The sequence below is a fragment of the Nycticebus coucang genome, chromosome 9 (genome assembly GCF_027406575.1).
Source record: "Nycticebus coucang isolate mNycCou1 chromosome 9, mNycCou1.pri, whole genome shotgun sequence".
NCBI classification, from domain to species: domain Eukaryota; kingdom Metazoa; phylum Chordata; class Mammalia; order Primates; family Lorisidae; genus Nycticebus; species Nycticebus coucang.
Window position 1 is genome coordinate 83,756,638 of NC_069788.1, and position 13,671 is coordinate 83,770,308.

The window sequence follows — 13,671 nt, forward strand, 5'->3', positions numbered from 1 at the left end:
TGACAAAGTGAAACTCTGTCTCCCCCCCCACCAAAAAATAGCCCAAGCTTTGATGAGAAAGTCCAGATATTGTTACTACTATAATCATCACTTTTATCAGCCAACTTGGCGAGGGAGGCCTCACTCTGAGTTCCCAGCAAAGCATGTGCACCATCCTTAGCCATCGCTCCTCATCCACGGCACCCAGAGAAGCTGGGCCTCTATTCTGTGACCCACACTCTATACATAGCATGGACCAGCAATGACACAGATAGGCTTGACCATAGTTAGGCTGTGGTTCTCTGTTTCCAAACAGGAGCTGCACACAGTTCACCCACTCAAGGAGCTCCTCATTCACCCCGAACGGTGTCTTGCATTAGGAAACCAGACAGCCCCTGCCCTGCCCCGCCTTGCCCCCTTAAACAATCTCCAGATGTTAATTTCTGTAAAAAAGCCTCAATAACCCAGCAACTATCTATTCACTGAGATAATTCCTGAACCTAGAGCCTTGTCCAGGTCCTCAGAGAACTGTCAGCTAGCTCTGTATTCCTTTCCTCCAATCAGGGAACCGTATTTGAGTTCTCATCATATTTCAGACATATACTATGTGCTTTATAAGCATTTCAAATTTAATCTTCATAATAACTCTAGGAAATAGGGTTTATAATTCTAAAGCCACACTGGTGGCAGAGCAAAAAGTTAATGTAAAATCTGGCTGCTCCCAAACAGCTTTTTCACTATAGCAAACTGAATGTAATTTGTGAGAGGATGGAATTTCCCCCAACACAGAGGGGATTTAACAGAAAGCCTCACATGCCTCTGTGGTAGCTGATGGAAGAGAGGCTGCCCTGCACTGCATGAGGTCTAACTTAACCCCTCACAGACAGCAGAATGGGCAGATCAGCTATGACACGGTCACACAATGGAAGTGCACCCTGCAACGGAAGAATGCCGACTAAAGATACACATCACGTGTGGATGAATCCCTCAAGCATAATGTCCAGTGAGAGAAACCAGTCACAGGAAGTATACACTATAGGATCCCATTTATGTGAAGTACAAAAATAGTCAAATGATCATGCTATATGGAAGTGGGCACTGTAGTTGTTCTTGAGGGTAGAGACTGCAGAGAGGGGGGGCTTCCAGTGTAACTGCATTCTATCATGATCTGACTGTGGGTACTGGGGATATACATATGTTAAAACTCATCAAGCTGAGTGCTTCATCAGCACATGATACTGTAGGCATGTTTAGACATCAATTGTAAGTGGGCTACCATCCATGAATAGGAGGCCAATGCCAACTGAACCTGGCCTTAAGGCAAATTTCAAATCAGGCCACTCTCATATTGTGTCCACACATCCAAAGCTAGTTGGTGACTCCTACCCCCACCCCAACAAGGCATTCATTCCACCCACAGATGTGGGAGGTCAGGTTCTGAATCTGACTTACTGACACTGAGTAAGTTACTTCCTCATATGAGTCATGGCTTGTTTGAAAACGAGGGCTGGATTAACTGATTTCCTTGTGATTCTATGATAAATTTAATAAAGTAACTAGTAGCTTTTATTTAAGTGCTTGCCTTGAAAGAGTAAGGTATCTGATTAAATTAAAACCTCCCCCCCCCCAATACATCTGTATGTACAGATAAAATAAAGATTAACTCCCACATTCTGGGGGCAGATAGGGTAAGATCAGATTGGAAACATTAAACTCAGGCTCCCTTTACTACTAAGCTCAAGCTCTTGGGTGGGAAAGATAGTTTAATAAAATCTGCAATGCCTGTGACTTGTCACTCAACATTCAACACTGCTGTGGTTAAGTAGCTTCCTTATCACACCACATTCTGAGCAGAAAATCCACAAACCTTGGAGCCTTGTCATGACAGGGAAAGCACTTTGAGAGTATCTACTTGGGGGCGGTGCCTGTGGCTCAAGGAGTAGGGTGCTGGTCCCATATCTCCAGAGGTGGCGGGTTCAAACCCAGCCCTGGTCAAAAACCAAAAAAAAAAAAAAAGTATCTACTTGGTTATGACCAATGGGAAGCATGCTCAAGACATGTTCTTTCTTTATTTAAAAATTCTCCCAGTGTTTAAATTGGGCCCCAAAGCTCCAATATATCAGGCCCAAAAGGCATTTAAGCACTATCTCCCTCCAGGTTCCGAGCACCACATCTCCTTACTTCCCTTCTCAATTCTGGTAGCAATAGCAGCGTTAACCATAGTAGTAATACTCACAAACACATTAATACTGTGTGCTTACTGTGTGCCAAGCAGCCTGGTAAACATTTTACATTCTAGTTCACTTAAATGTCAACTGCAGGACCATACCTGAGGCTATCAAGACACCCAGGAAAGCCTGACTCCTCCTTCTAAAGCTACCATTGTAAGTATCCCAAAAAGCTGCATGTATTTTTGCTTCTTTGCTTAGAACCTTTTTGGTAGCCACCCTTCCACTGATTATACCAAATATTAAGCCCAAAGTCTTCCAAGTATTTAGGGTCTTTCACTGTGCAAGCCCCATCACCTTTCTAGTTTCATTTCCAACCTCTTTTCTATCTGTATCCTGGTTCCCAGAAACACTATATTATACTCTATCCCAGCACATGAGAGCTTTTCTTTCTTTGGATTTGCTGCTCTGTCTGGGATGCCCACTCCCACCTTTGCCTGTGAACTATTTACTCTTTAGAACCCCAGCTAAAATGTCACCGTCACCTCCTTTAGTGACCCACGAGGGCAGAGCTACTTATTTCCTTTTCTGTAGCCCCTATGTACCTTCCATGTACTTTTGTTAGAGCACTTAGAGCACTTATTGCCATACACTATAGTTAGCTGTCTATGAATTTGTCTATCTGAAAAACTAAATGCCTTGAAGGGAAGGACCCTATTTATTTCATATCTATTCTGCCTAGCCAATTTCTTGCACTAAGAATTTAAAAAAATGTAAAGCATATGAATGAATAATTGAATCAAGAATAAATTGTTATTTTTTCCTCTCCCATCTCTGCCAAACATGTGTTCTAGAATATGGAAATAGGATGGCAAATATAAAATAGACCTTACAGCTTTAGGAACATATCAATCCATATCTATATCTTACAAATGGCAAAATGATACAAACTCCATTCTTTCCTCCTTCAAACTTTCAATGTCTCTCTAAATCTACAGTGAGGGAGCAGAACTCATGTCAAGTCAGTTCAATGTAGTGTCAGTGCTACCACACCCAGATAGCTGTGGGAAGGCACAGGCAGAACAAGAGAGGGTTTTTGGCATCAGGTCAAAACAAGGCCCTACTTACCTCCTTCTTGGGAATTCATGATGTTCAGGGCAAACAGCATTGCATTGGAGAATGTGGTTGCTTCTTCCTTACTTGCAAAGTTTAAGCCGTAGACTTGGCGGGCGTCTCGCCACTGGTGGAAGGTTGGTGTTGCCTGATTGTACTTCAGCCCTTTTACGATTGAATAATTGATCACAACCTGCAGGGAAAAAGAGAGAAATACATGTAAATAAATACAATGTAATGAGCTGAAGGAACCTGCCCTGGAGCAAGGATATTGTATCCTTCTAGAGGACAGGAAGATGGGGACAGGGTTTGAAGAAGGGAAAAGCATGATTAGGTAAATTTTCAGACCACAATCTACAGAATCATAAGTGTTCCTTCAACTGTAATGCTGTGCAGTCACAATCTCCAGATGAGATGAGCAGAGACGGGCGTCAGGTTCCCTGGTTCCTGGTGTTGGCTCTCCTCTTAGCCATGCCATTCAAGGAAGTCTCTGGACTTCTCTAGGGCTCAGTTTCTCAGATTATAAAATGGAAATTATAATCCTGGTTTTACCAACCTGATGGGGTTACTGTGAGGATCATATTATGATACATATCTTACCTACTAATATATTTTATCTTCTAGATATAAAGCTCCTTAAGGGCAAGTGTCTTTGTAATTCATATTTATGGCTCCTACAGCTCTCTACATAGTGTCTAGTACTTAGAATGGATTAATAAGTGGGTTATGAATTAAAAGGATAACTTGGAAGAGTTAATGTTCTATACAAATATACAGCATTACTAATATCTTTATTATTATAATCTGTCAATAAGCATCAACAGACTTCCAGGAGCAATGCCAGGCCCAGCAGGGAAAGATACAGAGAAGATTAAGACAGAATCAGATAGTCAAGTGCTTACAATCTGTCAGGGGATTCAATTCCAGGTCTGTCTGACCTCTAAACCTCTGCTCTTTTAAACATTTAAAAGAGAATTATTTCAAAGTACTTCAAGACTGTATTTGTAAGTGGTGCCAACGAAGGCAGTAAAGCCCTGGAGAAGATGATGCTATAGGTTGCTTTGGAGCCACATGGTCTAACGCCATGGAATTTATTACTCATCAGCCTTCTTGTCTGTAAAATGGGGAAGAATGTGATATGGCTATGCTGTGAGGACAAAATTACATAAGAAATTAGCTGATAGCCCCTGGCACACAGCAGGTGGTTAAGGAGTGTTACCTGGGAAACACTAAGGTCCCTATAAATGGAGGTATGCAAGCAGAGTCTGGATGAGGCTAGATGGCCAGCTGGTAGTGATGCCACAGCAAGGACTTTGTCATAGGAGAGGTACAAGGGGATTTCTCAGATTTTGTTTGTCTTTGAGGCCATAGGGCTCTGTGATCTGAGGTTGGGGATAACTCTCTTTACTATCTCCCCTGCCAGGAAGGTTAGCTGATGGGGAGATCTGGAGATGCCAAGGGACATGGTCAAGAAACCTAGCTATTTAGCTGGGGCACTAAGATGAGAAGTCTGGCTTATCTCTCTTTTTTATTGCTCCACTCTTCTGTGCTGCTTGATAAAGTAAAGCCAGGGCACAGCAGACATGAGCAATATCCAGAACAGCTTTTTTCCAAGTCTTAGGTGGAAGTTGTGTTTGGGTCTTCCTATAAGACTAGGGAAGGAAGAAGTAAGAGAAAGTGCTAAGTCAGCTAAAGAAATGTAATTGTTTCACAACTTAATTGTTACATATTGACAAGAACACATTTTGGCTAACATCTACACACAACTTAAAACTTATGAATGGTTTTATTTCTAGATTTTTCTATCAGGTATTTTTGGACCACGGTGGACTGTGGATAACAGAAACCTCAGAAAGTGGAACCACAGATAAAGGGGGGTTTGGTATATAATGAATTGAAAGCTTGCCTCCTATAATTCCCTCTCTCTAACATCTGGAGTCTTCTCAAATGATTCCGATTGCAGAAGGTATTAGGCTATTACATTGGGAGAGTGCAATGGAGCCTTTCTAGAGGACACACGTTATCCTGTAAATTCTCTGGGCTCTGTGCTGTACATGGCTGATGTCTGACTGCATGCTCTTGGGACTACCATTTCTGCCCTTTCTACATTGTGAGTATGATGGCTGCTCACCAACTGCTGCCATCTACCATTTACACACAGCCCCCAATAGTCCATGACTACTTTGATGACAACCAGGCAATGAACAGATAGTTTCGAGTCAAAGGGTTCTGGATTAAAATTCTGATTTGGCGGGGAGTAGTGGCTCAAACCTGTAATCCTAGCACTTTGGAAGACAGGTGAGATCACTTGAGGCCAGGAGTTCAAGACCAGCCTGGACAACACAGTGAGACCCTGTCTCTACAAAAAAATTCCTTTCAGATTAGCCAGGCATGATGATTTGTGCCTGTAGTCCCAGCTACTTGGGAGGCTAAGGCAGAAGGATCACTTGAGCCAAGGAGTTTGAGGTTGCAGTGGGCTATGATGATGCCACTGTGCTCCAGCCCAGGCAACAGAGTGAGACCCTGTTTTCAAAAAAAAAAAAAAAATTGCTTTTCAGTTGAATAACCTTACATCAGTTACTAACATCAGTTTCCTCATATATAAAGTGAAGATATTATAAATAATGCTAAACTGAATACCCTGTGAAGATGTACTTCTATTGGATATAGCCCTATAAGCAGAACTACTGGATGGATATAACTATTTTAAAATTCATATTTATGCTGAACATGATGGCTCACACCTATAAACCTAGCACTGTGGGAGGCCAAACTGGGAGGATTGCTTGTGGTCATAAGTTTGAGACCAGCTTGAGCAAAGCAAGACTCCCATATCTATACAAATAGAAAAATTAGGCTCAGCGTCCATAGCATAGTGGTTATGGCGCCAGCCACATACACCGAGGCTGGAGGACCCAGCCCGGGCCAACTAAACAACAATGACAACTGCAACAGCAACAACAAAAAAAAAAAGAAAGAAAGAAAAATTAGCTGGGTATGGTGGTGTGTGCTGTAGTCACAGCTACTTGGGAGGATGAGGCAGGAGGATCATTTGAGCCCAGGAGTTTGTGATTGCTGTGAGCTAGGCTAAGGCCATAGCATTCTACCCTAGGCAACAGAGTCAGATTCTGTCTCAAAAAAAAAAAAAAAAAAAAAATTTTTTTATATTTACTATTTGAAAATTTCTTTCTAAAAAACAAAAGTCCAATACAGCGTGTTTTAGATGTATGTGCAGATGACAAATGGCCAATATGTCACTTGGCCATCTTTTGTGATGTGTCCAATATTCATTAACTGCCAGACAGACCTGATCAGCTACCTACCTAATAGTTCTGTTATTTATTCTGCTTAGAATAAGTGGGAGGAACCAGCTAAACATCTGTATTATTGCAAGTCTACTTTTGGGTGTTTTTTTTTTTGTTGTTGTTGTTGTTTTGTTTTGTTTGAGACAGAGTCTTACTTTGTTGCCCTCAGTAGAGTACTGTGATGTCATGGCTCACAGCAACTCCAAACTCTTGGGCCCAGCTTCCCAAGTAGTTGGGACTATAGGCGCTCACCACAATGCCTGGCTTTTTTTTTTTGTTGTTGTTGAGACAGAGTCTCACTTTACCGCCTTCGGTAGAGTGCCATGATGTCACAGGACTCAAAGCAACCCTAGCTCTTGGGCTTCCGTGATTCTCCTGCCTCAGCCTCCCAAGCAACTGGGACTACAGGCGCCCGCCACAACACCCGGCTATTTTTTGGTTGCAGTTCAGCCGGGGCTGGGTTTGAACTCGCCACCCTCGGTATATGGGGCCGGCACCCTACTCACTGAGCCACAGGCGCCACCCAATGCCTGGCTATTTTTAGAGACAGGGTTTCCCTCTTGCTCAGGTTAGTCTTGAACTCCTGAAGCTCAAGCAATCCACCAGCCTTGGCCTCCCAGAGTGCTAGGATTACAGGTGTGAGCCACTGCACCGGCTTGCAAGTCTATTTTTGGAAGGAGCTACTTCATTTACTATCTCCTTTATAACACTCCCATGTATAGATAACCATGTTTCTTACTTCTACAACCACCAGTTACTTTTGTCTGTCCTTGAACTACTTAGAAATGGATTCATATGTTATATACTCTTTTTGTTTCTGGCTTCTTTCACTCAGCACAATGTTTATGAGATCTATCCATGTTACTGCATGTATCCATATTTAATTCTTTTTGATTTCTATAGAACATTCTATTTTTTAACCACAAGTAACTTCTCCATTCTCCTGCTGATGGCCATTTGGGTAGTTTCTAGTTCTTGGCTATATGAATAAAATGACTATGAATATACATTTCTTTCAATGGACACAGGCATTTGTAAAAATATATAAGAAAAGTTTTTTTTTTTTCTATTTTCCACTCTCACACTCAACACTCTGCCACCAGATGTGTAGGGGTATTTCCCCACAAACCAAGCATGCAATTCTGCAGATTCTCCAGCAAACACCATCTGAATGTCCTCTAATACCATTCGATTCTAACACTATCTCCCTGGAAATAACCTCAGATCCCACATGTTGACATCTTAGTCCCACAAGACTATCCCAACTTAGGATGTTGATAGTAAGCACAGATCCTTTTTTTGGCTTCTGATGTACCAGCTATATATCAAGGTTTCTTGGGTTTGATTAACTTGCCAGAGTGGCTCATAGAACTCAGGGAAAACATTCCACTTATGTTTACAGGCTTATTAATAAAGGATATTACGTGGGATACAGACGAACAGCCAGATAGAAGAAATGCATAGGGCAAGGTATGCGGAAGGGGCAATGGAGCTTCCATGCACTGTCCAGGTAACCATCCTCCTGAAAACCCCACTCATGGCAAATATTCCAAGCTATCTGGTTTCCTATGTATAGTGATTTTGGGACACCCTATATATATCAATTTGGGGAAAACTGATATTTTGGTAACATAAAATTCTTCTATTTTATGAATGTGTTACATTTTTCCATAGTTTGGGCCTTCTTCAAATTATCTCAGCAATATTTTGTAGTTTTCAGTATAAAAAAGTTGTACATCTTTACTTAGAGTTGTTCCTATGTCTTTGAAGTTGACGCACTTTTATATAATATTTTAAAATTTTCATTTTCTAGTTATTATTGCTAATATATTAAAAATACAGTTGGCTTTTTCACTTTTTGGAAAGAAAGAAGTAAAACCTTCTTTAATCACAGATGATTTGATAATACATAATATATATAGAAAATCTGAAAGTGCCTAGTATATTGACCTTCTATTCAATGACTGAGCCAGATAAACTTATTATAATCATAGTGCTATACCTTATTATATTACTATAATGGCTTATGGGCACTTTCAGATTTTCTATATATACTATGTATTATCAAATCATCTGTGATGAAAGAAAGTTTTACTGCTTTTTTCCCAAAAGGTGACAGAGATCATCCTTGTCTTGTTCCTCAGTTTAGGGGAAAGAAGGATGTGATGTCAGGCACAGTTTTTGTTTGTAGATATCCTTTATCTAATTAAAGGAATCACTTTTGGGGTGGTGGTGGTGGTGATGGTGAAAGACAGGATTTTGCTCTGTCATCCTGGCTGGAGGGCAGTAGCCTGATCATAGTTCACTGCAGCCTCAAACTCCTGGGCTCAGGTGGTCCTTCTGCCTCTTTTTTCCAAGTAGCTAGGACAATAGGCATGCACGCACCCACCATGTCTAATTATTGTTTAAAATTTTCTGTAGAAATGGGGTTTCTTTATGTTGCCCAGGCTGCTCTTGAACTCCTGACATTAAGCAGTCCTTCCAACTTGGTCTCCCAAAGTGCTGGGGCATGAGCCACCATGCCTGGCCAGAAATCATTTTTGATTCTGAGTTTTATTGTAGATTTTATCATGAAGAAGTATTAAATTTTACCAGATGCTTTTTCTATACCTATGAGATGACCATATGGTTTTTTTTTTAAGATTATAAAAACTTCTTCTTTAATGAAGATTTTTTAACATGAAACAGATTTCTTGAATAAAATGGAAAGTTTCCAATACATTGAAACAAATCCACAAGTCACCACACATAAAACACCCAGCAGGAAAAAGCAAAACATCAAATTTACACAATCCCTGTAATAGCCATGGTCTTATTCTCAGATATTCCCTCTATCTCTAAGTGCATTTTGGACACAGAGGATAAGGTGGCTCTGGGGCCACACTCCCCTGAGGCTGTGGCCCTCATCTGGCTGGGCTGTGGTGGTTGCTCTACTCAGGAAGTAAAGCAGTAACCAGCACATTCAGTGTATTGAAGAAAGTGAGAAACAAGAAAGCAATGTAGGGTGGCGCCTGTGGCTCAGTGAGTAGGGCGCCGGCCCCATATACCGAGGGTGGCGGGTTCAAACTCAGCCCCGGCTGAACTGCAACCAAAAAATAGCCGGGCGTTGTGGCGGGCGCCTGTAGTCCCAGCTGCTTGGGAGGCTGAGGCAGGAGAGTCGTGAAAGCCCAAGAGCTGGAGGTTGCTTTGAGTCCTGTGACATCATGGCACTCTACCAAGGGTGGTAAAGTGAGACTCTGTCTCTACAAAAAAAAAGGCAATGCAATAATGTTATCAGAAAGATATTAGAAAGGACAGCTGTTTAAAGCTTCAGGCTGAAAAGTGGCTTGGCACTTTACTTTGGTTTCTTGGGTAGTGGGCGCTGGCACAGCAAGATGTGAGGTTCTGGTTCATGGATCATATAATGGACCCATCCCTGACTCTGCTGAACACCAAGATTCTTCCACTCAGATTCAGATAGCAAATGTGTTTTAGGGACCAGCTTGGCTATATCCTTGGGCAATATGACATACTCAACTTCTGAGAGAATGATCCAGAAATCCCCAAGAGTGAGCGTGGTTACTGTTCTTTTTTTTTTTTTTTTTTTTGTAGAGACAGCGTCTCACTTTACCACCTTTGGTAGAGTGCCATGATGTCACAGGACTCACAGCAACTTCTAGCTCTTGGGCTTCCGTGATTCTCCTGCTTCAGCCTCCTGAGCAGCTGGGAGTACAGGCGCCCACCACAATGCCTGGCTATTTTTTGGTTGCAGTTCAGCCAGGGCTGGGTTTGAACCCGCCACCCTCGGTATATGGGGCCAGCACCCTACTCACTGAGCCACAGGTGCACCCGTGTGGTTACTGTTCTAAGCGCGCCCACCCACGCTCGGTCACAGGAGCACAAATCCCAAATTCGTTACCACTTTGTTTTACAAACGACCATATGGTTTTTTGACTTTATTCTATTAAATTAATTTTGCATTCGTAGAGTAAATCTCTCTTGTCAGAATTTTCCTTTTAATTTATTATTAGATTCAAGTCATTAATCTTTTGTTTAGGCTTAATTACTGTATCATTATTCATTTTAAATAATGGTTTGTAATTTTCTTTTCTTGTAATGTTCTTCTGAGTTTCTCTATCATGGTTTTGTTGGCCTAATAACACAACATAGGAAATGGTTCTTCTTTCTCTAGTCTCTCAAACGCTTATATAACATTGGCATTGTTTCTTCTTTATCATTTTCAAGGAATATGTCCATTTTATCTAAGTCGTCAAATTTATTGACATAAGGACCTTGTTATCTTATTACGTTTTTATTATTTATAGGATCAGTAGTGAAGCTCCCTTTAATTCCTGATACTGGCAATTTGTGCTTTCTTCTTTCCCTTAGACAGTTCTTAATAAAGATTTATTAATTTCATTAGTTTTTCCAAAGAACTCAGACATTTTGTTTCTCTATCACACAAATGCTTTCTTTCTGATTAATTTTTGTTTTTCTTTTTTCCTTCCTTTTACTTTTGTTAGATTTAATTTGCTTTGCTTTTTCTAGCTTCCTAAGATAGAAGCACAGGTCACTGCTTTTCAATCATTCTTCTTTTCCTAATATGCATTTGTAACTATAAATATCCCTATGTGTACTGTTTTATCTGTATTCCACAAATTTTGTTACGTTGTATTTTCTTTGTTTGTTTCATATTGTATTTTCATTATTGCTCAGTTCAAAACATTTTCTAATTGACATTGTGATTTCTTTTCTGTCTCATGTACTACTTAATTTCCAAACACTGAGATTTTTAAAAATTATCCTGTTGTTACTGACTTTTTGGCCAATTGCTCTGTGGTCAAAGAACACTCTATAGGTCAAGATGATTAATAATTTCATGCAAATTTTCTATGTCTTAACATATTTCTCTCTGCTTATTCCATCAGTAACTTAAAATCTCCACCTATGTTTTTGAATTTATTTTTCCTTTTATATTTGTCCATGCTTACCTTTTATATTTTGAAGATATATTATTAGTTTCATGCAAATATAGGGTTATAAATTCTTTTTGAATTGACCCTTTTATCATTAAAAAGGTCTGTCATGATCTTTAGTAATACTTGTTGCCTTAAAATTCATCTTGTCTGGTATTTATATAGCCACACCAGTTTCTTTCGGTTAGTGTTTGTAAGATTTATCTTTTTCCAATTTTTTTACTTTCAATCTGTTTCATTATCAATTTTATTTTTAAAAATTCTCCAGAGCCAGGCATGGTGGTTCACGCCTACAATCAATCCTAGCATTCTGGGAGGCCGAAGCTGGTGGATTGCTTGAGCTCAGGAGTTCAAGACCAGCCTGAACAACAGCAAGACTCCGTCTCTAAAAATAGCCAGGCACTGTGGTGGGCACCTGTAGTCCCAGCTACTCAGAAGGCTGATGCAAGAGGATCGCTCAGCCCAACAGTCTGAGGTTGCTGTGAGCTATAATGCCACAGCACTCTACCCAGGATGACAGAGTGAAACTCTGTCTTGGGGGGAAAAGAAAAAAGAAGAAGAAAGACATAAAATAATTCACCAGGCTTTGACAGGACTGATCTGGACACTTGCTGAAAAATAAACATTTTTAGGGCTGAGTGCAGTGCCTCACGCTTATAATCCTCACACTCTGGGAGGCCCAGGTGGGTGGATCCCTTGGGCTCAAGAGTTCGAGACCAACCTGAGCAAGAGAGAGACCTGGTCTCTAAAAATAGCTAGGTGTTGTGGAGATGCCTATAGTCCTAACTACTTGGGAGTCTGACGCAAAAGAATCGCTTGAGCCCACGAGTTTGAGGTTGCAGTGAGCTATGATGCCACAGTACTCTACTGAGGGCAACAGAGTGAGACTCTTAAAAAAAAAGGAAAGGAAAGAAAGATTTTTAGATGTCAGTTTTTGTGTAAGAGCCCATAATTATATTGTTTACACATGTTTCATTCTGGGGAGTAGAGGGGTAAGTGAGAGTGTCTTTCCTGTTCTTTTAAAGGACAGTCTTACAACTCCAAATACAGTCATGTGCTGCATCACGACAACTGGGTCAACAATGGACTGCAAATAAGATGGTCTTCCTATAAGATTATAACATATTTTTATTATACTCTTTCTATGTTTAGATATATTTAGATACATACTTATCATTGTGTTCCAACTGAATACTATAGTATTCACTACAGTAACACACTGTACACCTGTACAGCCTGGGAGCAATAGGTTATACCACCTAGCCTCGGTGTGTGGTAGGCTTTACCATCTAGTTTTGTACAAGTACACTCTATAATGTTCACACAATGACACATTTATTAGAATATATCGCTGTTGTGGGAGGCGGAGCAAGATGGCAGCCGAGTAACAGCTTCCTTGCATCTGGGCACCGTGAGTCTGGGGAGATAGGACTCCAGGCATCTCTGGCTGGTGGGATCTGCCTATCATCACCCCTGAGAGGATACAGGGAGTCAGCGAGAGACTTCTGGAGCCCAAGAGGAAGACTAAAACAGTGGAAAACCGGCAAGTGGTCGCGTGTGTTCAATCCGTCTAAACCTGCCTGCAACTGTTAAGTTCAGTAGCAGGGAGACTGCAAACCAGAAAGGCCTTACCTGTGAACTGTTTTGGTGTATTTGGACTTGGCACTCAGCTGAACTGCCTTGGGGAGAGCCTGAGCGGGAGTGCGGAGAACTTTGGCCTTTGTCTAGGGCCCCAGTCTAAGCTGCTGAGCCAGACGGAGCTAATAGTGTTTGGCTCTGGGTCACAGGCAGACCTTGTGAGCGATCTGCCCCGGCAAGCTCCGCCCTCAGGGTCGCAGAGCTGGAATTGGGTGGGAGCTGGTAACCCAGTGACCAAGTAGCCTAAGGGCGGGGTCTGAGCCGCCTTGCAGCCCTAACCCTCGGGGGCAGAGGGAGACCAGTTTTGACACACAGGGTAAGTGGATAGCCACTTTAGCAGTGATTCCAGCGACAAGCACTTCCCTGAGAAAGCTTCTGCTCAGTAAGTGAACAAGTTCAAAGTGCCTTTTAAGTGGGCTGAAGAGAGATTTAGGGTGTCTACCTGCTGGGGTTTGAGAAACTAGCAGCCTCAGAACTGTGATTAACATCTCATACCCCAGAAGACCACGTGTT

The 13,671-nt window shown here is 41.4% G+C and overlaps 1 protein-coding gene across 5 annotated transcripts in view; it reads right to left on the reverse strand.

Annotated features, from left to right (window-relative positions):
- EVL (Enah/Vasp-like) overlaps positions 1–13,671 on the reverse strand; it is a 213,842-nt gene that overhangs the window by 52,824 nt on the left and 147,347 nt on the right. For all 5 annotated transcript variants that reach the window (XM_053601670.1, XM_053601668.1, XM_053601671.1 and 2 more), the window contains exon 3: positions 3,276–3,453. In XM_053601670.1, the coding sequence (XP_053457645.1) occupies positions 3,276–3,453 (178 nt within the window). The remainder of the gene's footprint in view (positions 1–3,275; positions 3,454–13,671) is intronic.